At 39.9% G+C, this 26,981-nt stretch overlaps 1 protein-coding gene across 1 annotated transcript in view; it reads left to right on the forward strand.

Moving 5' to 3' along the window:
- Window positions 1–26,981, forward strand: part of LOC136886639 (zinc finger protein 33B-like) — a 145,608-nt gene that overhangs the window by 36,119 nt on the left and 82,508 nt on the right. The window contains exon 3 of the mRNA XM_068230867.1: window positions 17,984–18,083. Coding sequence (XP_068086968.1) covers window positions 17,984–18,083 — 100 coding nt within the window. The remainder of the gene's footprint in view (window positions 1–17,983; window positions 18,084–26,981) is intronic.

Consider the following 26,981-nt stretch of genomic DNA (forward strand, 5'->3'; position numbering starts at 1 on the left):
TATAAGTGAAAACTCTCCCTTCGGCAAACTCGTGCCAGTGTACATGCTTCATAGAGATTTTGAGAAGAAGTGAAGCTCGTTATTTAATGAAACCGATCTCCGCTGGCAATAGTTCCCCTATACATGACAGCTTACACTGATAAACAGAAGGATCATGGTGGATCAGAGATATCCACGGGCTTTTGTCTCTCTGTGTCTCTGCTCGTCTGATAGCGATCACATGATTTCATTGGTACAAATTGAAACATACAAAGCTTGGAGTTTCCATGGCATGGTGTAGCTGGTCTGAGCGCAGTTGCTGTTGCTGTATCGAAATGGACAGCAATGCTGAGAGACATGTTAATTAGCAAAGTAGAGATGAGACCCTGGTTATGGCATCTTTCCAATAAAGGCATGTAGAGAAGTGTAAAAGGACCCTTAACTCTTCGTTGGACAACTCGCTGATGTATCCGAGAAAGTCTCCTTCGCTTATTCCACCTCCTCATATGTTTGGATAGGCACTGAACAGCTGTTACTTCATTTTGGAACACTGGCACGGACTGATACACACTTCGCTGTGCAACTCCGTCAGAATGTGCAACAGCCTTGTTCATAAGATTGCTGTGGATTGTGGAACATGTGTATGAACACTGGATGCTGCAGACAGTCTTCTCTCGTAATTCATATGCACTCTGAGTCGTCTGACTGGTAAACAAATTATTTCAGCACGTCCTATATGCAGGTGTCTACAGGTGTGAGATCCGGAGTACCGAACAAAGGACGATTGTGAGGTAACACGTGCTGTACCAAAGAACATAGACATGTGACCCAGTGGACACCTTTCATGTTACAATGACAAACCTGATCTTCATAGCTTGTTTGTAATTTCAGCATTATTTGTTTCTTTCTACTCAAAATGTATTTGTTAGTTCTTTTACCAAGTGATGGAGACTGATCCACACGTTCATCTTATAGGGTTTTTTACACAAGTCTACGTATGTGTGAATGCAACAGTTATTGCGAGGGAAGCAATTAGCTCTGTAACACGTGACCTAGCTGTGTATTGGCCATCACTTCCTGCAGCTTGTCACACTCTCTCTTCTCCGTATAACTTGGAAGGAGTGATAAGGTAAGTCTGTAAGGCTTCGTGGCCTCATTGAATTCCATACCTTTAATGTTTTCCTCATTAGAAACTGAGTCTAACCATCGTCGTCTTAGTCTGCTACTTCACGTACCCTCTATGGCTGAGTCCATTATTCCCCTCGATAACACATCATCCTCCATTCGCCTTACATAATCCCAAAAATACGCAGGTTTACACATTTATCGAATGAGTTCATTCATAACTTGGCCTTTATCTCCCTTCATTCTGAATAATCTCCTGCCATTGTCTCCACCTGTTTGAACCAGCAAACATTCTCACTCATTTCATGTCCGTTACTTAAAACTCATGAATAAGATACCCCACTTCCAATAATTTTACTCCCTTGCAGCAATGTTCCTCTGAAAACAGACCGATGTAGTGATACTGTCTCACAACTGCAGGCTACTTGCAGTAACTTTTCACAAGCAGGGCCGTGACTCACAGTTTTCTCGAGATGTCCACTCCTATTCTGTAGCAACTGGTATCCAGAGTCTCAGTTCCATTTACCAGGTCATTCAGCTGTTGTTCCTGATTCACAAACTGACTACAGTAACCTACACCACGAACTATTATTATTAATATAAATTTTATACCATAGTAACAGGTTTAAGAGTAGGATAACTGCAAGGACTCTGTAGAAAGTAGGCCTAATTTTCACAAGCTCACAATTCAGTAAAAGTTGTTGTTAAAATACTGAGTATCCGTTCCCATTAAAAATATTAAAATCAAATGATCATCATGCCAAAATTCATATTAAATTGTTGTGTATTCTCAGAGTAAATTCAGTTTGTTCAGAACGGTTGTTTGAGGAGAAGTATTCTCTTCTCCTGCGTGTATACTTGATTTTATTGATAAACAAATTTTTGAGTGTCTGTAGATAATTTTCGATTCTCGTTCTGAAGGTTTATTTAATTATTTAATCGTATGGTGATTATAACTACAAATTTATAAGTCCAGGTCCAAGTTTTTCAGCCACGTCACAGCACTTTCTGATAGATGAAACACGTCACCGGGGCTTCCGGAGTAGTCATGAAGAGGGCAACGCAGTATGACATGGTCCATGGTCTGCTCCTCTTCATTGCATTCACATATTGGAGAAACCATCCAATCCCACTCATGGTGTAAGAAATTGCAGCGTCCATTCCCAGTCCTCAGTCTGTTGAGGCGACACCGTAGTTTTCTTGGAAGGTCGAATCGCTTCAATTTCGGGGTTGGCTTTAGGTCATGAGCATTTGTTCCAGATGTAGAAATTGACCACTCATCCCGCCAGGTCTCGTTTAGATTAAAATTATCCCTCAAGAGTCGGCCAGCGAGTATAATTGCTGGGCTCCTAGATCGAAGTCGTCGTGGCGATGGGTAATGAGGGAGATGACCAGATCTTCTTTGCTTCTCTCAGCAGAGCTTCCTTTCTCCTCAGGTGGGGTGGTGGGATATAATTAAGTACGGGTAATCGGTGGCGAGGTGTTGACTTTACACTACCAGTTATGCAGCGCATGGTATCATTCAACTTAGTATCCACTTTATGCACATATGCACTTTCCAGCCATACTGGGGCACAGTATTCCGCTGCAGAGTAGACAAGACTGATACCCGTTAATCGTAAGCAGTCAGCCCAGGCTTCCCAGGAACTGCCACAAAGCTTGTGTAGGATGTTATTCCTTGTAGCGAATTTGTGAGAGAGCTTGGTGAGATGTTCTTTGTAGCTCAGAGTTCCTAGATATTTCGGGAACGGGTTGTACTTTAGGTTTTCACCAAGGAATAAGACAGATGGCTCATGGTTTGCGAGTCGGTGGCTGAGATGAAAACATGAAACCTCGGTCTTAGAAGTACTAGGGATCAAATGCCAAGACTTGAACACAGTTGCCATTTTGACCAACTGTGCTGAAAGAATGCCTTTTCCATCCTCGAAATTTCTGCTTTGAGCTACCAATGCAATATCGTCTGCATAGATGAACTTAGTAGCTGTGGTTGGTGGTAAGTCATGGATGTATAGGTAGAAGAGAACTGGGGCCAATACTGATCCCTGTGGCAAACCGTTATTTAATTTTCTTTTGCGACTTTTAGAATCACATAGGAATACTACAAACTCTCTCTCACAGAGCATGTTGGAAATTAGGTTTGCAATTTCCAAGCAGGGAATTACTCCCAGCACTTTAAGAATTAGTCCATGTCGCCTGACATTATCATATGCACTTGTCGGATCAATAAAGACAGCTGTTGATTTTAACTTCTTTTGGAAGCCTGCCTCGATGTGAGTGGTAAGAGACAAAACTTGATCAGTGCAGCTACGACTTCTTCTGAAACCAGCTTGCTCTGGGGGAATTACAGCGTCAATGAGTGGTGCTATCCTAGTGAGGAGGACACGCTCAAAGTGTTTATAAGTGTAACTGAAAAGTGCTATTAGGCGGTAGTTTTCAGGTCTCTGCTCCGACTTTCCAGGTTTAGGAAGGGCGATCACCTTTGACCGTTTGAACTGCTTGGGCAGGTTATTAGTCTGAAGGATGTAAGTAAAAAGAGAAGTGATCCATTTTATGCTATGTGGACCCATGTTTCGAAGGAATTCGTTGAAGATATTATCAGGGCCAGCAGCCTTACCGGTTTTCAGCATTTTTATAGCAGCTTCAACTTCCTGAATAGAGAATGGTCTAGACAGTTCCCATTCTTCTTTGTTCCATGTTTGAACTCGGTGAGCTTACGTTTCACAGTTTTCGTATGGCATTTATCTCTCTTGGCTCGGGTGACTTCAACCATTCTATTTGCAATGGCATCTGGACTCAAGTTAGTGCACTGCTCTTTAGAATAATGTTTTCCAGTAAGTCGATTTAAGACTCTCCAAGCTTTTCTGTTCGATTTTGCAAAGTCCATATCTTTCACTGTTGCTTCCAACTTTTCTCTCCTGTTCTTGTCTAATGACCGTAGAAGCTGTGAACCTATTTCATGGCTGCCTGTTGTTAAAAGCCTCAGAATAATGGAGGAGGTTTCATCAAAGTTAATAGAGCACTGTCAATGATAATGATTCCGCCTGTAAGTAAATTATTAATATGTGGCTAAGGTTGTGTGTGATCTGTTCATGGGTATCAGACTCAATTTAGCATTAGTTTAGCAACATCAGACGATTGTTATCCAAACGCAATTTTTGTTTTATCAAAAAAGTTAGGTCCACAACTTGTGAATTTTTATGTGTAGTGTACCATAATTGTGAATTTTTATACTACTGTTCCGTATATCTAGATTATTTCAAACTTAGAACAATACAATCTGTACCTCAAATACCCATGAAGAATGAGCGAAACATGCATGTTCTTCTAAGTAACCTTGACATGAATTTGTAACCCCTCCGGAGGTTGAATAAGGTTTTGAATATGAGGAAAAAACCAAAGACTTATACTTTGCACAGTTCAGCAGTTCAGTAATCCCATACGGAGGTTGAATAAGGTTTTGAATAGGAGGAAAAAACAAAGACTTATACTTTGTACAGTTCAGCACTGACAATACAGATCATGAAGTTTATACAGTTTAGTCCAGATTAATTTCAGACGTTTACAGAAGAGACTGAAAATAATGTAGTTCACATTAACTTTGTATTTACCTTGATAGTTTAGTAACAGAGAAGGGACATTCCGCATTTGTACACAATGAAAGTGACGTTCTTGTATTTGCCTGGGATGTTTCGCAATGCAATGAAACTACGGTAATCGTTGTCTCAGTAACTGAGTGGAAGATCTGAGAACAATAGTTCGAAGATTTATTTGGCACCAATCCCAGGCTAATGGGTCGAATAGTTCATAAGAAAGAGGGCGTATACTTTGGCGTGTTTCGTCGTCCGTTACTTTGCTGCGCACCATGTACTCCCATTTCTTTTGTTAATACGTGCATTCTCTCTTCGCTCAGTTTAGTCTGGTGTAGTGCTGATATCGTCTGATTTATTAAACCTGTATTACTTCCCTTTCATTCAAACTGCTCCGCGCCATCCTTCTGCTCCACGAAATGTCATTTCAAATTGACAGCGGGTCAATTAATTATGATAATCAGCTCATATTGGTCGTATTGACTTTGTAATTGATTGGGTGGTTTATCTCAATATCCTTTTTCTCAACTAATAAGGGTTCATAGCAGATTTCAAGGCACTGAAAGAATTACGGTATATGAATTCACCAGATGATGTCAACATTCATATCAGTGAAGAGATTGCGATTTCTACTATCAATCTACATGAGGAAACATCCCGTAATGAAACGTACATCTGCTATATTCGACTTCGTGCTCTCAAGCGGATAGGGATCAGACTATTTCAAACACTTCAGATAGAAAGACAGAAACACTGATTTGGGATGATTCATACATACAAGGAAGGTAGTGGTCTTTACTGTCAAAAGTATACCATGTCCATCTCTACAACATTCATTATTTTAGGTGCAACAACAAAATGCTGTTGGTCCTGCAGGTATCTATACCTCGTATGGAGGTCGGTAGCGTGTGTAGAAAAGGAGTCGTATATGATATATGGATGTCGGCGTTAAAGGGTTAATGTGGGGCTGTTGTCAGTTGCCTCAATGAGGGAGATTAAGATACAGTAAATAAGGTAAAAGTCTGCAGGAAGTATGACTTACCTTTTGTTCTAATTCATGTAATGAATTGATTATAGTTTTCACTTAATTTACTGTAACTATTAAATATCACCCTTCCTGAAGTATCACAAATGCAATTGAAATAAGGGAATAGGTATAAATAAATTTACAGTAATTTTTTGTGACGTACGTGGTCAGTTTTTAGAACTCAAATCAATAAACTCGTATTAAATATAAAATAATTCATTAGGTTTATTAACTTACTCTTGTCACCTCCTCGTCTGTAAACTCACTGCCACAACCAGACAAATCACGAAAGTATGTAATATTTATGTTACATATATCACTCAAATATTCTCCTTGTCCATATCGTACTATTGTTATGTATTATTTACTTGTAATCATAGTTAGTATTTTAAGGGAACATGCACGAGAATTTCTTATAGAATAAAAAAGTGCTCTTATAATATCCCCCAGTCTTTCCTGAATCCAACCATATACAATAAGTACATATTATTAATGTTTTACGACCTTTTACAGCCCTAATCTGAAATATCAGCAGAACTCTGCCACGCCCCTTTATATTTCAAATGTATTTAAACTTCATAATATTTCCTGAACAAGTCACTTCGGGGCAGTAAAGGTAATTTCTGTGCAAAAATAGTAAATTTAACTTCCAAAAGTTGGCTAACCTGCACGATGTTCATCTTTCTCCACATCAGTAATAAATAAACTACAGTGTTGATCACAACAGTTTTTCTTAAAATATAAGTAGCAAATATTTCCATAGATAAGCCGAGGACAAGGAAATTTGGTGCTGGCAGGCGCAAGTTCTACGGAAATACATTTACATCTAAGGAGCAAGAAAAACAAATCAATACCAGTAATGGTTCTGGAGAGAGTGAGGTTAAGGTGCATTCAAGTGCTTCAAAAATAAACTGAAATATTTGGACGACTCATACAGCAGTAACTTTCGTGAAGAAAAGATTCCAAACATTAATCCTGGGTCTGTGATAATTTAACTGAGTGTTGTGTGCAGTTTACTGAACAAATGTTAGAGTGTAAATATTGTGAAACTGAAAGTAGTATTGAACTGCTTGAAGATGTAAATAGTAGAAAGAGTTTAGTCTCAAAACTTATCATTATGTGCAGTGTCTGTGGTCATGGTCTCAGGGGTAAATAACAAGAGGCTTTATAATATGAACACAAGACTAGCCTATGGTATGCGCTGTATAGGCAAAGGGTATAAAGCAACACAAACTTTCTGTGCAATTATGGATCTTCCTCTACCTCCTCACTGCTATTGACAGAATAGTTGCCGAGGCAGAGGGAATGTTCAAGGTGACTTTCAAAGAGGCAAGAACCAGAAAAAGGAATACAAGGAGGAAAAAGAGGATGAAGAACTTCTGAAACAAGATGATTATGGGGCTGGAATACATTAAACACATCAGGTTACGCCACAACTTTCATTAAAAACAAAGTTAACTTTAAGTCCAATTTCCCGAAAGTTTAGTTTTCTGATATATTTAATTTAATAAACCAAAAACTACTCAAGCTCTAAGGCTGAAACTTCGTGCATAGAATCAGTACGATAATTGAAGAAAAGTAGACTACAATCATGGACCTATCTTAAAAAGTTAGGACTTGACTTCAGCTACACCCAACAAAAAATTGCTGTATTTTTATGTACCAAGTTTTAATTAATGCTGCTAATTCATTTCTTTCTGCATGTTCTCCGTAGTAGTCTACTTTATGCACACACACATTCTCTGTATACAGTTAAAAATGGTGGTTTTTATTGATAAGTTTCAGAGATAAAGGTACCTAAAAACTGTCTACACTCCCAAAAAGTAAATTACATACAAAGGATAAAGTAGGCTAATTGTTAAAATACTTGACTAACTAATTTTTCTTTGTTGTTTTATGGTTCTAAAAGGTTAATTTCACTTGTACGGTGAATTTCGGGTGTATATGAAGCAAACTACTGGCGATATCTTGTGTGTGATTTGTAGTTAAAATTATGGTCCTTCACAGACATGTACCCATAAGTTCAGTTTTATATGCAAACACTCTTCCTAAGCATGACTGGTACAAGACTGCATCCCTCATAATGATAATTGTAGAGATTTTAATAAGAAATTACGCTTGTTGTGAAGTGAAGTGAGTCTCCCCAATACCTGGAAATAGTTGCCATATACAAGACAACTTACATGGGAAAACAGAGGGAGCTCTTTGGATCATAGATATCCGTGGGCAATTGTCTCTACATGCCTCAAATTCTCCCGTAGGTATCATATGATTTCATTGGTACAAATTGAAGCTTACAATGCTCAGCCTTTCCCTGGCATGAAGTAGCCGGTCTGAGTGCAATCGCTGTTGCTGTATGAAGATTAACAGCAACGCTGAGAAGCATGATAATTAGCAAAATGGAGTTGAGATCCTGGCTATGAGAGCTTCCCATTAAAGACATGTAGAGAATTGTAAAAACACCCGTAAATGTTCGTTGGATAAATGGCCGATGTCTCCTTCGCTTATTCCGTTTCCTTATATGTTTGCGTAGGCCGTGCGCAATGTGTTAATTTTGAAGCACTACCACGAACTGGTATGCACTTTGCTGTGCAAGTCTGTCAAAAGTGTGGCCTAATGCGTCATGCATTGATCATAAGATCCCTGTAGATCGTCGAACATATTTGTAAAAACTGGTTGCAGCAGAGGGTTTTTTCTTGTAATTCATGTTCATTCATGTTCATTTCTAGATAGAGTCGTCTTGACTGGAAAACAAATTCTTTCAGTATGCCCATATGTGGCCATCTACAGGTGTGACATCCGGGGAACTGAACAATCTCCAAAGGACCGTTGTGAAGTGAACATGTGCTGTACCAGAGCACGCAGATATGTGTTCTGGTTGTTATGCGTTAGATTAGGTATCAAATGTTTAATAGACTGTGGTAAATTGACTTTAACTCAAGCGAGTTGGCTGTAATGATAATAATACTCACGAACATCAATACAGAAACTAATGTCCAACCGACAAAGAGCAATGATAATAGGAATTAACTAGGTTCGTGGAAGCATTTCGGCAAACAGAAATTTTCGCAGGAAAGTACATTATTGACAAACGATAGTAGAAAAATATTTCAAACAACTCAACGTACAACACGTATTAATGCTAAGAATTAAATACACAATTCAGAGGACCAAGTTAAGAGAGCAACACGGAATAACATTCATAAAACGAATCACTGACCAAGACGCAGTGTACCGGCCGCATATTACTTGAATGGTCGCAAAGATAACAACAGTGAAAGTTACCTTAAGGAAATAATCCTGACACCAAATCTCAGATAAACAATAAGAAGAAGTGGCGAACATTAAAAAGGAAGAACCCCCATCATTGGAAAAAGGAAAAGGGGAACTCGGGGAAGGTACATGAATCGAAGCAACCGTCCCGCGTAGTTGAAAATGGCATAAGTAAAGAAAAATATTTCACAAGGCCACACGCAGTTACGTAACCAAAATAATGCAAAGGATCATTAACCACCTGTAATCACTGTGCTTCTCAGGGAACTCCATAAATTTCGAGATAGCATAATAAACACTCGTAGATGATTGGCTAACGGAGCTGCTGAAATGAAGGACTTAATGCTCACAACAAAATATAAATGTCAAGCCTTTTCTCACCCATGTCGTGCTGAACAAGAGTCCAGATAGCAATGATGTTAAGTCAACTTAAATACACCGAAAGCAGAACCACACCGCTGTCAGAATTGAACTGATTTGTAGAAGCGGAGGCTGATCTGTTATAGGGCGAGTGTAGAAAGTTCAAAAACACATTTATCATAGGATGATTCCAGACGGCTGATGTTGTAGTGACATAGAGGTTCCCAGGTTGCAGAAGTGAGGAAAATCAGCGAAGGTAGCAGTTGTAAGGCGAGGCAGTATAAAGTCAGTAGCGTAGTAGCAAGCGAAGTGAGGTTAGCAGCAATGCAGGCGGCGAAGTAATGGTAATTTGTGAAATCTTGAGAGTTTCGTGTTATAATTAATAGTTTTGACGTTAACAAGTTGTTTGTAATTTCAGTGTTGTTGGTTTTACCCCTAAGTATATTTGTTAGTTCTTTTCTCCTGAAGTTGTTATTTTCCACATGTTTCAATTCATCAGGTATTCAGAGGGAAGCGACAAGCTGTGACACGTGACCAAGCTGTGTATCGGCCATCTTTTCCTGCGACTAGTGGCATCTGGCGTCATTTCATCCCTGCGCATCTTGGAAGGAGGAATAAAGTAAGTGTATTCGGAATAAGGACAGGCTTGATACAAACACAAATTACTGTCAAAGTGTGTCTTATAAGTACTTCTTAATTTCCAACTGTCACGTATTATGCGTTTAGTCTGCAACCCTCTGTGGTTCATTTAGTTTCATAGCTTTAATCTTTATCTCTTTCAGAACTGAGTCTAACCATCGTCGTATTGGTCCTCCCTGTACTTCTCTTACCCTCTGTTGCAGTATACATTATTTTTAGCCATTCGCCAAACATGACCCCACCACCAAAGCCAAATTAAATCAGCAGCTGTACTGTACGAATTGGGATTGAACTACCCTCATTTCGAATATCCTCCTTGCCATTGTTTCCACCTGCAATCATTCTCACTACTCTCAGGTCTGTTACTTATATCTCATAAACAGTGTACCCCCAGATCCACCCAGCTTTCACTCCCATGCAGCAAAGTTGATGTGAAAACGGACTGATGAAAATATAGTGTGGTCTGGGAATTCTTTCTCACAGAATGCCGTTGATCAAACTCTGAACTCACTGCGGTGGCTTTTCGCAGGGAGGGCTACAACTCAGAATATACTTGAGGTGGCCACACCTATTCTGTAGCAACTTGTATCCCGAACTCAGGACCACTCATCTGTTGAAGTACGTGACTACAGTAACCTGCACCATGAAATATTAATATTGAACTTATAATATGGTAATAAGTTTAAGACTTATCGGGGTAACCGCGAGGACTCTGTAGAATATAGGCCTAATTGTCACAAATCCACAATTCAGTACAAGTGTTTGCTACCACATTGAAGCACATTGCCTGTGATATATTTCCAGCTGAAAGTAGGAGTTTTTATACCAAGGTTTAGCTCGTCCCTTGGATACAATACTACAGCTGTAGAAGGGATTTCTGGAGATTATGATACTAGACACGCGTTACGTCCTCTGACACCTTCAGACAATACGATGCCGTTATCTTATGGAATACTGTCGAAAGAGGCTACTAAAAGAGGCGCCTGACTTGAGAGAGCATGGGTTAGCGAACTGGGGGTTTTAGCTGAGTCTAGGCATGATGTATTCTAAGTTGTTGTGTATCTAACCCCCCTTGGCCAACTCTTGCAGGGCACTTTATTCTGATGCTGTGGGGTTCTAAAAGAGTAAAGCTACTCCAGGTGCACCCTTGCCCTTAATAAGAGCCGAGCAACCTGTGCCGTTGTTGTGTCTGTATTGGTGAACTAGGGGTATTTAGTTGAATCTAGACATGTTGTGTGCTAAGCTGTTGTCTATCTAACCTCCTGGGCCAACTCTTGTAGGACACTTCATTCTGATATGGTGGGGTTCTATAAGAGTAAAGCTCCTCTAGGGGCACCCTTGCCTTAGGTAGGAGCCGAGCAACCTGTGCTGTTGTTGTGTCTGCATTGGTGAAATCGCGGGGGGGGGTCTGTATCTGAGTCTAGGCATGTTGTGTGCTAAGCTGTCGTCTATCTAACCTCCTTGGCTAACACTTGTAGGGTGCACTTAAGCCCTAGGTGAGCAGAGTAAATGCCACTCCTAAGGATTCGAACGTGGAGTTGACATAAACTCAGAAACCAAAAGAGCTTAAGTGCATTTCAAATATCCTCACCTTGATTGAAATATGTGTACGATGAAGATGTACTGACTACAGTAAATGTGGAGACGTGTACATGTCAGCAGAAAAAAAAGAATGACTTTGCGAGCTAAGTTGTATCTTTCCCTATCTGGCGTTGTAAAGGAATGCGACAGTGTGTTATGACGCAAGACACCTGACTTGAGAGAACTTGGAGTCTTCAGCTACAGGTCAAAGCTTGTTCGCGGTGACGTCACTACAGCTCTTGCTTCTATGATGACGTCACTCCACTCAGATCCTCAGTTTTAAGAGGTGAGGTGGAGGGGTAGAATTGCATCAGTGGTGTACTGCCAGTCGTAAGGGTGACTAATAGGGAGGGCTAACTCAGGGGGGAGCTCTGCTAGGACACAGGGGTAAATAGGCATACACAGAGCCTTATAGAGGCAATTCCCTAATTCCTTCTTATTCTTATTCTTTATCTGTTTACCTCCAGGGTCGGTTTTTCCATTGGACTTATCGAGGGATCCCACCTCTACCGCCTCAAGGGCAGTGTCCTGGAGCTACAGACTCTGGGGGTCGGGGGATACAACTGAGGAGGATGACCAGTACATCACCCCGCCTCACACACGCGTTAACATCCCAAGACCTAATTGCTGACGAGATTAGGGTCAAAAGTGCTAAGTTAACCCATGCGTTTGACGCCAGGCTCAACTTTACAAGGGCCTTACACTCTCAAGTTTGAGCTTCGACTTTGATGCTGAGATTTGTGGAAGCTGGTGGCTACACATAGGACTAGGGATATGGTGTAACACAAATGTTTTATTCATAGGGGGCGTAATATTGGGAAGCATCTTGGAAATTCTAGAAACGGTGAACCTAGGATGCACATATCAGCAAAAAAATACAGTAACTGCTCGTGCAAAGTGACTAGTTTGGATGTATTTGCTGACACATGGAATACAAAGTTCATTTTTTCTACAAGTTCGCAACTTAGGTACAATCACGCAGGAAGACCTAAACTATCTTTGTACTGAATACCCAATATAATAGGTAAAAATTAATGTAGTGCCGGAATTTAGCTCTGCAGGATTTCGCGTATTATCAGAATTCCCGAATATGGAATGAAATCCCTACCTACACTACACATTCGATTCTCCTGCAGGCCTAACGTCGCGTTGACCACGCCAACCTTCTAGGACTTGACACTGTACCAGGGAGATGGTGTAAGTCTTAATACACAATGTGCATTATTCATTGAGGCTTAACGCTGAAAAGCGACATTAGGTCTTGGAGAGTGGAGCGACCGCGCAAGGTATCAGCCAAAGAAAGACAAGAGCTACGAAAGGCGTGGAAATTAAAGACTCTTTAGCCCTCGTAAACGTAATAGCGTGGGGGTCGGAAAAGAACAAGTGTCAACCGAGGAAGGTAGGATAGGAGAGATAAAAGTGAGTGGCCTAACACAAGTAAGTAGAAGCACGCGCATACTGCACCCATGGAATTGAGCTTAGTTGCATTATATTAATAAATTGTAGTCAATATCATAGGTGGAATATTTCCACACAGTGGAAACTCTGTTTCTCACAATACTACAGGAAGCAAGACCACACACAATAGAAGCTTAAGCTGCTGAAGCCTCTCTAAGTCACGTTTTGTTGCCCCCCATAAAGTAATTACCTCCGAACAATACAGCGAGAGGACGCGTAGCTACCTAGGAATTTAGGTCATCCCGATGTACTTTTCTGCTGTTTGTAAGACAGAAAACATCTACCAGACACCCCTCAAAATTCAAATGGGAACAGTCCAACGTCCCCCGCTTAAACCCTCTTATCCAATCAGAAACCTGTATTTGAAATATTTCGAATGGGGCGCTCTTGAATATTCAGTCGTTTGACAGAAACGGAAAGTAATTAATAACTTTTCGACGGCAGTAATACTCCAATTTGTGTATCGTAAAGAGTGAGTGAGGTATGTCGTGTTAATATGCAGCAATATTGAATTAAGTGAAAACGTGTCTGTGAGCGAGAGTGAAGAAATATTCGCGCCATTACCGTCTTACATGCAGTAGTACGACAGAAAAAATATTCCCACCGAAGCCATCTAAATTATTTGAATTTGTGTGATAAATTCCGTGATCACAGTGTATTAATGGAACCACCGGGAGTTTATTTATAAATTAGGACAATAATGAAATTACAGATAGGGATGCATGAATTAAAAGTCGCTCCCGAAATCAGTTAGTATTACTCCGCAGACGCACCGAAGGAGGCACAAGCCGTCAGACAAGAAGATCACTCGTTCGTCAACAGTTGTGAAGTTTAGACGTGTAATCTAAATTCTCTGACTTGAACAATGTAAGATATCTGCTAACAGTTAAACTCCTGAGGAACTTACAGGTTTACTGAAAGACATTACAGTACACTTTACTACATTATTACATCGAGAACCTTATACTAAAATTTGGTGAAAATAAGCTATTCACACTTGATATTTGCGATCCAGAACACTTAGTAACATTTTAACATTACATGGGTGACCGAATGGACTTCCTTCAATGAAAGACAGGCTGTCCTGGAAGTACTTCTATTTTGATTCATTCATAAATACAAGGTAAAGGGAGAGACTATGGATGAGTAATTCCACTACAAACAGGTCATTAACACCACTACAAGGGCAAGAAACTCGTAAGGGGATTTAAGCAGCTCGGAGATGTCAGTCCAGGTGCGGGGAAGTACTTTCACTGAGAAGAAGCGAGCCCAGCGCGCACATAATTAGCTCGTAGAAAGCTCCAAGCCCGCGTGTGCCGTGAGAAGAGAAATAGTGTATAATAATTGTCTTCATTTTGTGTATATATCTTTAAGTGTCATTGCGTTAGAATTAAGGCAGCAAGAATATTAAATGCGTGTGTATAGTGTAACAAATACCATGGAGGGATACATCGATTTTGTGAAGATGTATAGTATCTATACGATCATGTTCTAATTCCAACTCGACGGGCGCCCGATGGCGGGCGAAGCTTCATTGCAACATGTGAGTAAATTCCAATCAGATATATGACTCTAACATGGAATGTACTACCTAATTAGATAGTTACGTGAGCTACAAATTAGATGTTTAAGTATTGTATTTTCATCCCAGGGTGTAGCACAGAGGAGATTTAATAACGATGATTTATTCACGCATGATGTGTTCAATTTCATTTATTTTCTTCTTCTTATTATTATTATTAATATTTCTTTCATTGTTGTTATCAATTTCGATTGATTTGTTTAAATGAATAGGCCTACATTTAAACGATATCAGGGATCATTATTATTTGTTTTTTGTAAGATTGCACATTATGACGGTTCGATTCGCTTAGTCACATGACAGAATTTTAATGGAGTGTAAATTTATTTTATTCATGGTTATTTTGAAATAGTTTATGTTAGTTTTAAATACAGTTCGCCTGAATAACGATTATATGGACAGGTGAAAATCGATTTTATTTGTCAACTGATCATCATGGATTTTGGTGAAATAATTTTATATTGTTGTGATATGATAGAGGCATTAAATTGGGAGGTAATAATTGAATATTTCGATAATGGGGAATTGGTACCCCACTAAGAAATGATGCTATGTCATTATGCTCACACGACGATAGAGGTTAATATTATGTGATGATTGAATATGCACTACTGGCAATTATCTCAAAATATGAGAAGTTATTGATATATTATCAGCCGGGGAGCTGAGGATGAATGAACAAGCCGTTGGGGCTAAATAAATGAGATGATATTCAAGCTGTGAAAGCTCGTATCGCGATGTTGGAAATATGTGCCGGCCATGAGGAACCGAGGAATGAAAGTGAGCGGGAGGACCAGTCTCGCAATGAAATTGAAGTGCATTAAAAATGGCGATTATCACGATGAATGCATGAGAAGGCAACATGACATACCATCTTATACTAAAAAATTATATGTAAGCATAGCAGATTGACCCATTGTGAATGACTCATGAGAATAGCCAAAAATCCCACTTAACATGCCAAGATCGTATTACAATGGGAATTCTGGTAATTTTTTTGATGTGAGTCAGTGTTTTATCACATTTTCCTTAATTTTATCGCCACCTGATTTTGAATTATTTTACTCTAAATTCTTCCTCGGTATATATATTAATGAATAAAATTAGGGAAGCCATGAGAAGCTAATATGGTCATGGTAGAACGATATCCTTAATCAGAGATTTGGAATTACTGGACTCTGAGTAGGAAAATATATTATCCATAATGATGCAATCTAAATAATATTATGTTTGATTTATATACGGCTAATTGCGTGAATGAATAATTGTTATATAAATAGTGTAAATATGACATCAATTCGTGCGTTAGAGAGCATTCAACCCTGACGGGTATATTTTAATCATGTTATGAGTAGAATTAGGTAATTCCTCTGTGACTACGATGTAATATAGCTATTTTCCGTAGTTCTAAGCCTATTTGTGTGATAATTAATGTGTTAATTTAACTGTAAATAGAACAGTAGCTCACGTAAAATAAGTACATGAAGTGGTAGATTTGATTATACGCTCACATAACATCGCACAACCAAAATTTGTAGAAATTACTGAACGATTAATTTGGTTACTAAATTGTATTTCAACAGTAAATAATACGATGATAGTGATGTTTAATAGTCATGAGAATGTTATGAGAGAAATAATTTTGTCAAATGAGAGTTTACGTATTTTGAGTGTTGTTTAAAAGTAAAACTTGGTTTAATTGAAGTTCAGTAATATCCAGAGTCAAAAATTATATTTGCAGACTTATTGAGTCGAATTACATCACGTTACACAGTGATTTATGTTGAAGATTGCATCGATCCTCAGTATTTAAATGAGGAGATTTTAATGTCAAATAATTTATATAGAATGTGGAGATTATGCTTCCAAAAAGAAAGAAAATGATGGAATGTTCTAAATGTTATAAAAGGTTGGTTTAAATTGATAATAACATCGTAAGTTCTTTGTTTGCTATAGTGTGATTTTCTAATTCAGACACACACAACTTAATTGCTTTTATCATAAAACAGGTGATTGTACTGGACATCATTGTGGTATAAATACTTAATTCAACCAATTTGAGTACTTGACGATGAAATATGATCAGACAATTATACTAAGATTTATAATGGATAAATTTATCATAATAATTTTTTTAGTTATTTAATTAGTCAATTAATCAATTAATCTTTTTAAGTTAATTACAATTAATTGTGGTTATCTACGATGGTGAATTTGCATATATATATATATAAATTTGGACATTCAACTGTTGGTCGAAACCTGATCCAGGATTATTGATTTTACGCATTTGGTAATAAAATTTATTTTATTTAAATTCAGTCTGTGTGATGACAGTTATTTAGTGAGTAGTCATATAGCAACCTATAGCTAGGCAATCCCTCAGCGGCACCCTCCAGGCGACCAAGGACTGAGCACACCTGAGACAGAATCTCAAAAATGCGGTGAGTATTTTATTTACAGCAGCCGAGGCAAGATAGAAGAAGATGTTCCGCAACTCTACCGACTAAAGGGTGCAATACATTGACTCTTATGACACTATCCCGGTGGAGGCTGTGCTAGGGCTTTTTTCACGTTTTACCCCAATTCGAGGTTCTATCCTTCTAACCGGATGCCCTTCCTAACTTGCGACTCTCGGTGGAGTGTTGTAACATAGGTAGGAGAGTGGTGGAATACTTCTGTAAGAAACGACTAAAAAGGGGTATTATGAGCTCTTAGCTTCCGAGCGTGGTATTGGCGGCTAGAGGACCTCAAGCTGCGTCTGGCATTAATTGTAGTTGTTTACATTTCTTTGAATAGGGAATCGAGGTTGCTATTACTTTGAAAGTATTAACTATTCCGTAGACAAACTGAGCTGCCAAGAAACCTAAGACAGAATAATAGAATTTTTAATTAAATATACCGGTATATTAACTTTAAAACTAAAATTAAAAAGTGAAGAATATAAATTTCTCTCACAGCAAAGAAATCTCAAAAAATTCATATCATAGGTAATTGACAGGTCGTAACAATCCTAGAAGTAAACATTCAACCGTCAATATTGAGAAATACAGGTAGTTCAATATAAAACGTGGGGCATTCAAAATGACAGGTGAGGGATCTACATTGCAAATAAATTTAGTGTTTAAATCAACCTTTTAGTGTGCAATTTTTTCTTTCTTTCTTTGTTGGCAACCTGACTATAGTGCCACCCAGCTGACGATGTAGGTTTCTTGAACATTATAATAGGGTTGCCATGTCTGCCGCACTTCGTAATTTAATCAATTTCCTTTCAGGTAATTCTCATGGTTGCCAGTTTCATTAACAAGATCCCATGTAAACTGGCTCTAAGGAGGACTATCTGTTAATTTGTGGTGTTATTGTGCCTTGCAGACTCGGTGCGACTGTGTGCGGCACTCCATGGGTCACTGCGGAACATGTGGAGATGAGGGAATTGCAGCTGGAAGATGACACCAGAGTGGTGGAAGAATTGGTGAGAACCCCTAGGGAGACAGAGAACAGCACGAGTTCATGGGAAGATGTGCTGAAAAAGAGGGAGATGGTGATAGAACAGAGGGAGGAGGCATTTGAGAAGAAAGCAAAGGATGTGGAGAAAGCGCGTAAGGAGAGAGAAGAGGAGTTGGGGAGAGAATGTAAGAAGAGAGAGGAGGAAAAGGAAAGAGCATATAAGGACAGAGAGAAGGTTGTTGAGAAGAGAGAGCTTGCTTGCGAGATGAGAGAGAAACCTCCTCTCCCGAGAGAGAGGATTGGCGGAAAAGAGAGGAAGGTCCACGGTGGCGGGAACTGCTCGTCCAGTACGAACCAGGTCACGAAATCCTTCAGCAAATTCTATATTGGTCCGCTGATCAGGGATATATCAATGTGGTGAATTTCCTTCTTGAAAGAAATCTCTGTGTGGACTGGAAACGTACCGATTTGAACCATGCTGAAGAAGGGGACAGCTGCATGCTGTGGAGGCACTGGTAGGAAAGGAGAAAATCGAGGTCGAGAGGACTGTCCTTTGGAAGGAGTGTCATTGATGTGAACATTGGTACCCACAGACAAGGAGTGCCTGCACTTTCCTTGTCAGCCGTACAGGGCCACGTGGAGGTGGTGATGTACCTGGTGGAGGAGGGAGGTGTTACTGGGGAGTTGCTGGGTACTACTCTTGTACAAGCTGCTCAGTGGGGTCACCTAGATATAGTGAGGTACCTCACCACACAAGACCCACTAGTTTTAATGCAAAGACTAATAGTTGTACTGCTCTAACCCTTGCCAAACGGAGGGGGGAAGGCGCCATGAGGTGGTACGCTTCCTAGAGCAGTGCTCATTGAATAAGTAAGTTACTTGGACACACAACAGTAATCTAGTGTGTCTCCCTCTATCCGTAGTACGATCCTTACCTGCGCCTTGGAGGTGAGGAGAAGCCCTTCCTCCTCTCAGGAGGTTCAGTGCTATAACAGTGAGGGATTCTGCCGGTAACAAAGAACTCTGTGTTGTGCCGTTGCCTGGAAGCGAATGGTATTCTATGCTAAGGCTTGTACCAATGTAAATAAATTGTTTCAAGGTAATAAAACTGTTAAATATGAGTTAGTGCTGGCCCCATCCCCATCTTTCTTGTGATTAAATTAGCAGCTCTCTGCCTCGTTTGTTTCCGAGGGGTGCAGACCATATGCCGCTCTCTAATTGGGAGTTGAGTAGAGTAATAAACAGTATCGTCGAATTAAGTGGTTGAAGCCGTTCTACAGCCTGAGGACAGTGTGGATAGTCAGCACCACAGATCATCCAGGTATATGACCTCGAGGAACGTTACCGTCGAAGACGCTGGCATGAAATATGTAGCTTGATCTCACTTAGGTAGGTGGCCTCCAGATATGGCACAGATGGGAAACTTGAAGTTATGTACGTAATTTTCCCATCACAAATGACGAGCACATCAGTCATCTTATAATTTTCATGTTTTCACTCCTCACCATTACGCTTACGCTTTCAGTAGTTCCTGCATTGATCCCTGCAGAAGCATTTGAATTACTTTTTAAACAGGGGTGAAAGTGAGAATCGATGCAAGTGGCTGTGTCAGCGGAGAATAAGGCAGACTAATGATCCACTTCCCAGTGCTTGAAATGCGATTTTACTAGGGTATAAAATCAGGCTTGAAATTAGAAACCATATTTTGATATTAATTACATAGTATTTATCAAAATAATAATGAATGATCTCAATTAACTTATGACGATAAAAATATATTTTGCATTGAATATTTGGTTTGAAAATCTGTTGGCTCAGTAAACTCGCGTCCTCACCCTGAATTAGTGCAGCTAATTTCAGGTGCAACCCCCAATAGAGCCGCATATAACTTTTTAACCACTTAACTGGAATCGAACCCAAACAGTGGCGTATGCTGCCATCAAGACATGGGCTATCACTAGAGTTAGGTTACCCATTTTCGATAGTTGGATTAGTGAACGTCAAGCCTTAAGGGTTTTGAGCTGCAGCTAATAGCCATCGGAGTAGCCTGCTGTGTTAAGGATGGTTCACAAGCCCTAGCCTCTGCTACTGTAGATGGTAGCAAAAGCATCAGCCTCCTCGTATTCGTAATTCCCCTGGCTCGGGGACTGGGTGCTTATGACGTCTTCAGCATTCACTTCATCAGGTCACCATTAAGCCTTTTCAGAGGCTATGCATTATTATTATTATTATTATTATTATTATTATTTCTTAATTCGTTTGTCCTCCAGGGTTAGTTTTCCCCTCGTACCTCTACACTCAAGGCCAGTGTCCTGGAACGTGAGACTTTGGGTCGGGGGATACAGCTGGGAAGGAGGACCAGTACCTCGTCCAGGCGGCCTTGCCTGCTATGCTGAATAGGGACCTTGTGGGGGATGGGAAGATCGTAAGGGATAGACAAGGAAGAGGGAAGGAAGTGGCCGTGGCCTTAAGTTAGGTACCATCCCGGCATTTGCTTGGAGGAGAAGTGGGAAACCACGGAAAACCATTTCGAGGATGGCTGAGGTAGGAATCCAACCCTCCTCTACTTAGTTGACCTCCTGAGGCTGAGTGGACCCCGTTCCAGCCCTCGTACCACTTTTCAAATTTCGTGGCAGAGTCGGGATTCGAACCCGGGTCTCGGGGGTGGCAGCTTAACACACTAACCACTACACCACAGAGGCGGACATTATTATTATTATTATTATTATTATTATTATCATCATCATCATCATCATCTCAGTTGCAAACAATAAGCATGGTCAACAATGAAGTTTGTATGGATTCTTGTGTTTCTCATCCTGTTCACACTGCAACCGAGTAAGAGGTGGGGTAGGCTTATTCTTAATTATCAGCAATTTAACTTCATATTTCAGTTGCGAGAATGGTTTATCCAACAGCCTACACACGGTTCAGCCATTTCACAGAAGTAACATCACAAGGTCACTGTCACGTTAAACACTATAACTTCATATAAACTAAAATTGTTCTGAGATCAACTGAAATATACCAATAATTTCCAACTATAAGCAACCCGTAAGATGTCCTGCACATGCAAAAGCAAATCGTGATACAGTAGCACATGGGTGAATCCCATCAATTCGGACACTTCCGGAGAACTTCGAGTCTTTGGGCCTTCTCTTCCCACCGCTGTCTCTCGTTAGCGGCGGCGATTTGACGGACCGAAGCCTAGCCCAGCTCAAGGTTAGTATCCCCTCGTTCCCCGCACCTTTCCGACATTCGTCAGCAAGCCTCGCGCGGCGAGTCGAGGGGAGTGAGCAGAAGGCCTGGGCTGCGATGTTAGTCTCCGATGCCTTGCTCTTAGAAATACGATCGACGTTCTTTCTCAATGCTTTCGCGTTGTGTAAATGGAAGAATGTGTCAGATGCTTACATTATAATATTTACATTTCCATCGTTCTCATTTGAGGCTTGGGCTTCACTGATAGCCTTGGTAGCCCTCAGTATACGCCACTGAACCCAAGCTAAATTTTATGCTGCCGTAGTTTCAATGAAATGGCAGAATGGGTTTGAACGTAACACAGGTTGAAAGGAGGGAGCTGACGGCTGTCATACTGAGCTATGCTCAGAGGGAGAACGGCCAATGACATAAGAGGCCTGTCGCTACAAAAATATTGATCCCATACGAAACATGAGTGGGTCACTAGTTGCACTATGCGATATTATGCATTTCAATCTAAACATTTTAACTCTTACTTCCAACAAATCCTTTGTGAATCTTCCCCCAAGAAATGCCGCATTTGATTCTTTGATGCGTTTATGAATAACCGTAGTATTGGAACAGGAGGGTGCAACCTTCAGTCAGTCGCCACTGATCTGCATTTAGGGCAGTCACCAGATGGCAGGTTCACTATTTGATGTGGACAGGTCTTACGGTGACAATGAGACAGGGAAGGAAGTTACTCTGGTCTTAGTTTGCCTGGTGTGCGATTTGGAAACCACAGATATCAATATTCAAGTTTGCTGAGGTGGGGTTTGATCCCACTTTCTCCCGACAGTGATGTGGTCACTCGCTCTGTGGAAACATTTTAGTTATGCTGTAACTAAGCTGTGATGGGAAAAGTGCAAAATAAAAGTGATTGGGTTCAATTAATTACCCGAGCAGAAATTAATTTCTGAATGTAATCAGTAAAGCTACAATAATCGTAGGACGCGAGTCTTCAGAGAACCACTGAGTTTTTTACATGGGTATGCCAAAAGGAAATTCATTTGTCTGTTTTGTACCTTTTAGTACAAGGACATTAAGTGGCTATCATTGTCACGTTAGACTAAACAGACATTCAAAATGATAGCTCCCGAGCGAAAAATAGAATGTCACTTTCGAGTTTTCAGGGTAACTTACTCAAATAGGGGAGTGGAAATGCCTTACCCCGTTCACCGTCACGTGTTTATTCCGGCTCCATTCTCCCGAACGTGGGGGCTGTATGAGGCGACTTTAAGGGAGACCAAGGACTGTCAACTTGGGGGAGTGTCGTTTGGTGACCACGGTTCCGCTAGCTGAGTCTGGTATGAGGCTCATCCACGGTTTCCGAGTCATCCCTCTATTTTGCCAATACCTTCACTTCTCCTCCATTTTCCCTCTGATTTTTGTTAATAGAGGATGGTTGCCCAATTGTACTTCCTCTTAGAACAATAATCACCACCACCGTCTCACGATTACCTAAATCTCAACAAGTTGTGTGTAAATGAACGGGTGCTGATGCTCCAAAGTTACCAAGCTATCGATGCGATGTACATCGATTACTACAATGTATCGATTACAATTTTATTTTCAGAAGTAAATCACAAGTAAAAGTTACTAAGAAGATATTCGTTACAAGTAATGCAATTACTTGCCAACTCTACAAGTAAGATATTCGTGCTCATGACACAAGCTCGTATTACTACATGTTAACGGTACTGATGTCGGACCAGAGTACAGCTTACTGTATTGTTACATCCTGATTGTTACAGGGCACTTCATAGGCAAGTAATACCTGTTAGCGCTTGTCCTGCAGTGGAACAGGGTCTGCTGTCTCTTGTACGCCAATCTTCACTTGGTTCTATAAGAGCATCATTTGGAACAAGATGAACGTCCCTCATGTCTTCTTGAAGGTGTTTCTAGGACCGACCACGTGGCCTGTTTCCAGACGGTGTGATGTGAAGTGCCCTCTGTACGCATTACATGGCCATACCAAGTAGGTTATAAAGATAATAGCAGAAACACTCTCCAAAGTGCAGCCACTACCACTATCTAGCTGCTCGCAGTGTGAAAACGAACCGCTGTCGACTGCTCCTTGTGCCTGCTATGATATAATACCTGAACCAGACGTCTCGAAATTTCACCTGCACACGAAAATATATTGGTTTTAAGTTTTAGACAAATTATGGAATAGCTATCTAAGTACAAAATGTTTGATCTGCGGTTATAACATTTTAGTAGTCACGAAATACCCTGAGGCATGAAAAGTAACATCCGTTTTAGGCCTACACCTAGACCAAAACTACTGGATTTTACATGTGATAGTCCACTGTCTACAATTTTTACATACCATGTCATATTCATTCAAAAATAAATTATCCTCCCGTTCTCAAGTTATTTTCTACAAATTGAAGATTAGTCATGACAAATTTCTGCAACAATTTGCATAAACTACAGGCCAGGCAGCTATATATACTGACAACCATGCAAATGCCATAATTATATATATACTGTCTTATATACATCCCAATGCACTTGGATATGAAATTACATAAGCGTTACTTTCTGTAATTTGGCATTTTTCTTTATCTACTGAGATGTGTAGAAACCATTCGTTTTATTTACAAAAGCTTTTTTGTGAACTGTAAAGTATTTTTGGGCCAACAAGGAATAACAGTTGTCACAAACACCTTCTACACTAACATATTAATTCACTAGCTGATGTACCCGTGCTTCGCTACGGGATTCTCAGAAAGACTGACTTTGTGGTTTTCTTAACCTGAAATCAACATAGGTCATTACAAAAACGTAAGTATGAATGTAGCGATTAAGGGCAATGCTATCATATAAAATACTCGATCAAATGGAAAGCCGCACGTTTTATCACTTTTAACGAACAGTGCTGCGGTTAGATTGCGGTGCCAATCTAATAGTACAAAGTTCCAAAGCTGGGATGACCAGGCCGCAGATTGCCATGAACACTCATCTGCCATTATTCCGCTAAATATACACACTGTTCATTCCAATCAGTGCCTCAGAGTAGGGATTAAATAGCCCGAATGCTGTGATGATCCAGTGTGTTACGTACCAGTAGAATCAGAAAATTTATAAATCAGGGGAATGTCATGCTAAAGAAGAAAGTTATCTAACTCCCCAGCTACTTCCCATCAATATTCAGGCAGGCTGTTACACTCGGTACGACTGGGCGTGTTGGCCGTGTGGTTAGCGGTGCGCAGCTGTGAGCTTAGTGGATTCGAACCCCATTGTCGGCAGCGCTGATGGTATTCAGTTGTTTCCCACTTTCACACCAGTCAAATGCTGGGCCTGTACCTTAATTAAGGCCTAAGGCACTCCTAACCCTTTCCTATCCCATAGTCGCCATAAAACCTATCTATGTCGGTGCGACGTAAATCAAATAAATACTCTGTACGCAGCAGTAATCCTATCTACCGGAGATGAAGGGCAACAGATGACACAAAGCACATCACGACAAACAATGGTCAATGTAATGTTATTGTTGATCAATGTTATGAGCTTTCTATATTGTAGGCCTTCACATTTAGTTTTCTTTCGACTCTGTGATTTGTAAAATATACCATAAACTCTAGTTTCTTATTCTCCGACTTTACATATCGATTTTCATTAAATACTGTTTACCCATTTCTGGTTACTCGGCGCTGATATGGACTTAGTAACAAAAATCCAAAATCATTAATATCTTTGTGATCATAGCCAGTACGGTAACAATGTATAAGACATGAATAATAGAAAATTCAATACTATATAACCCTATTTATGTAGCATTCATCGATTATACCTCTAATAAGAAATATGTGAGAATTACATTTTAAGCCTTCCCCTAAATTACCATTTCACTCAGCGTGAATAAAATAATTTACAGCCTAAGACTATAGCGACTTATTTCCTGACTTTGCATACCGACTTTCATCAAGATAGGACTACTAATAACAATATTTGAGAATTATATTTTAGGCCTTCCACTAAACTACCATTTTTCTCAGCGTGAATACAATTATTGATAGCCTAGATTGTAGCAACTTATTCCCCAACTTTGCATACCCATTTTCTTTAAAATACGACCACTAATAACATAAATAGTTGAGAATTCAATTTTAGGCCTTCCCCTAAACTACCATTTCACTCAGCGTGAGTAAAATTATTTATAGCCTAGATTGTAGAGGCTCATCCCCCGACTTCACATACCGATTTTCATTAAATTCTCTTCAACCGTTTTCTCGTGATGCGTGTACATACAGACAGACAGACAGACAGACAGGCAGACAGACAGACAGACAGACAGACAGACAGACAGACAGACAGACAGACAGACAGACAGACAGACATAAATTACGGAAAAGTAAAAAGTGCATTTTCTTGTTACTGTGGACATGACCGATACAGAAATACCATTATTTTCAAATTCTGAGCAATGTACAGACAAAACTCTTATTTTATATATATAGATGAAGGTCTTCACTAACTTGTCTTTGATATCTTGAGTGCCCAACCAAAGACATAATTGTCTGCCTTTGCCTGTGTGGTTTGCTCATTACTGTCAACGATCTCATTTTCTTCATTACAATTAGGTCTCTTATCACTAATATTTAATCTTACATTCACAGTGTAACTTAGTTTAAATTATTGTGTTTGGTTAGGGATACTGCGACATCAGCCTCACAATTGCTATCGTGTGAAGGGGATAGTAAGTTATTTATCTAACAGTTCTTAATGCACTATAAAAATTAGATGCATCTGGAGCGATATTATTGCCCTCTTTATCCCTGACAATGGGAAATTAATTTTCCAGACAATCCTGTGCCTGTCTTCTACTGAATAGAAATTGAAAATCTATTGCTCCAATAATTCTGACCAAAAAATCTGAAGAGCAGTGACATTATCTACCCAACATTGATACCACCTCTGTTTAACACAATGATCTGCCTTAGATATTTTCAATTTATACCAATTTTCCTAAATTATTATAATTACTGCAAAGGTGTTTTCAATACTGCTTAGGGCCTGTGGTACTACATTTTGAGGAATTGAAGATGTCAAATAGTATGTCACATATTTCAATTAAATCAGCTCTAATAGCTGCAGAGGGTGACAGTGAATTACACTGAACACGCACCTTTATGCCACAAGCAACAGATTGACTCACAATCTGAACAGCTAAACACACTCTCATTGGTGAAAAGGAGGGAAGAGAAATACATTGTCTTGTTAAGTTTGGGGCTAGTCTGGGAACAATGGTTGAATCTTTGTTATAAAATTCTTCAGTATGAGACTAGGTAAAAATTTCCACTCCTACATTTAAATCATACTTCTTTAGATTGTTTTTGAGTGATTTAATCAAGTGAGGGGCATCATGGATAAAGTATATTTTTTCACCATTTATTCCTGTTACTGGGATACCGTGGTAGACAGAGGGGAAACAAGGTCGCTCAGCAACGGAGCAAGGTTTCAGGTACAGAAGTAGCTCGGTAGCTTAGATATGTACAATCTTCCGAGAGCACCTTTTGCTCTACAACGTTACCGCCTTCCAAAAGGCACCATTCAATATTTACACTAACACCTCTACAAGAATAGAAAGAGCAACTATGCTCTATGAACTTATCTAGGAGGCTGCGCTCCGAACCTTATACCCTTACTGTCTTCTCAAGGCAAACTTCAACTTTTATAT

This window comes from Anabrus simplex, chromosome X (genome assembly GCF_040414725.1).
Source record: "Anabrus simplex isolate iqAnaSimp1 chromosome X, ASM4041472v1, whole genome shotgun sequence".
In the NCBI taxonomy this organism is placed as follows: Eukaryota; Metazoa; Arthropoda; class Insecta; order Orthoptera; family Tettigoniidae; genus Anabrus; species Anabrus simplex.